This window comes from Eimeria mitis, genomic scaffold (genome assembly GCF_000499745.2).
Source record: "Eimeria mitis Houghton genomic scaffold, Emh_scaff1018, whole genome shotgun sequence".
NCBI classification, from domain to species: domain Eukaryota; phylum Apicomplexa; class Conoidasida; order Eucoccidiorida; family Eimeriidae; genus Eimeria; species Eimeria mitis.
In genome coordinates, this window is record NW_013567113.1 from 6,415 (window position 1) to 6,734 (window position 320).

Below are 320 nucleotides of genomic sequence, written 5' to 3' on the forward strand. Positions count from 1 at the left end.
GAGTGTCTGCACTGTCTCCATCTGTCTCCTTTCTCATATCTTTTTGCTGCTGCAGGGACGCGAAGTAGCAGCAGCAACGCAGGAGCTGCAGCAGGAGAGAGAGAGTGCTGCAGCAGCAGGCTCTGGGGCTGAAGGCGACGCGGGGACCACTGGTCTCCAGGAGGAGCCATCGCAGCAGCAGCAGCAGCAGCAGCAGCAGCAGCAGCAGGAGCGTAGCCGCAGCATCAGCAGCAGCGGCGGGAGCAGCACCACAACAACCAGCAGCAGCAGCAGCAGCAGCAGCAGCAGCAGCAGCAGCAGCAGCAGCAGCAGCAGCAGCA

The 320-nt window shown here is 62.8% G+C and overlaps 1 protein-coding gene across 1 annotated transcript in view; it reads left to right on the top strand.

Moving 5' to 3' along the window:
- Window positions 1-320, top strand: part of EMH_0027660 (GH24076, related, related) — a gene marked incomplete at both ends in the record, with an annotated part of 5,378 nt that overhangs the window by 1,614 nt on the left and 3,444 nt on the right. The window contains one exon of the mRNA XM_013494057.1: window positions 56-212. Within this exon, the coding sequence (XP_013349511.1) occupies window positions 56-212 (157 nt within the window). The remainder of the gene's footprint in view (window positions 1-55; window positions 213-320) is intronic.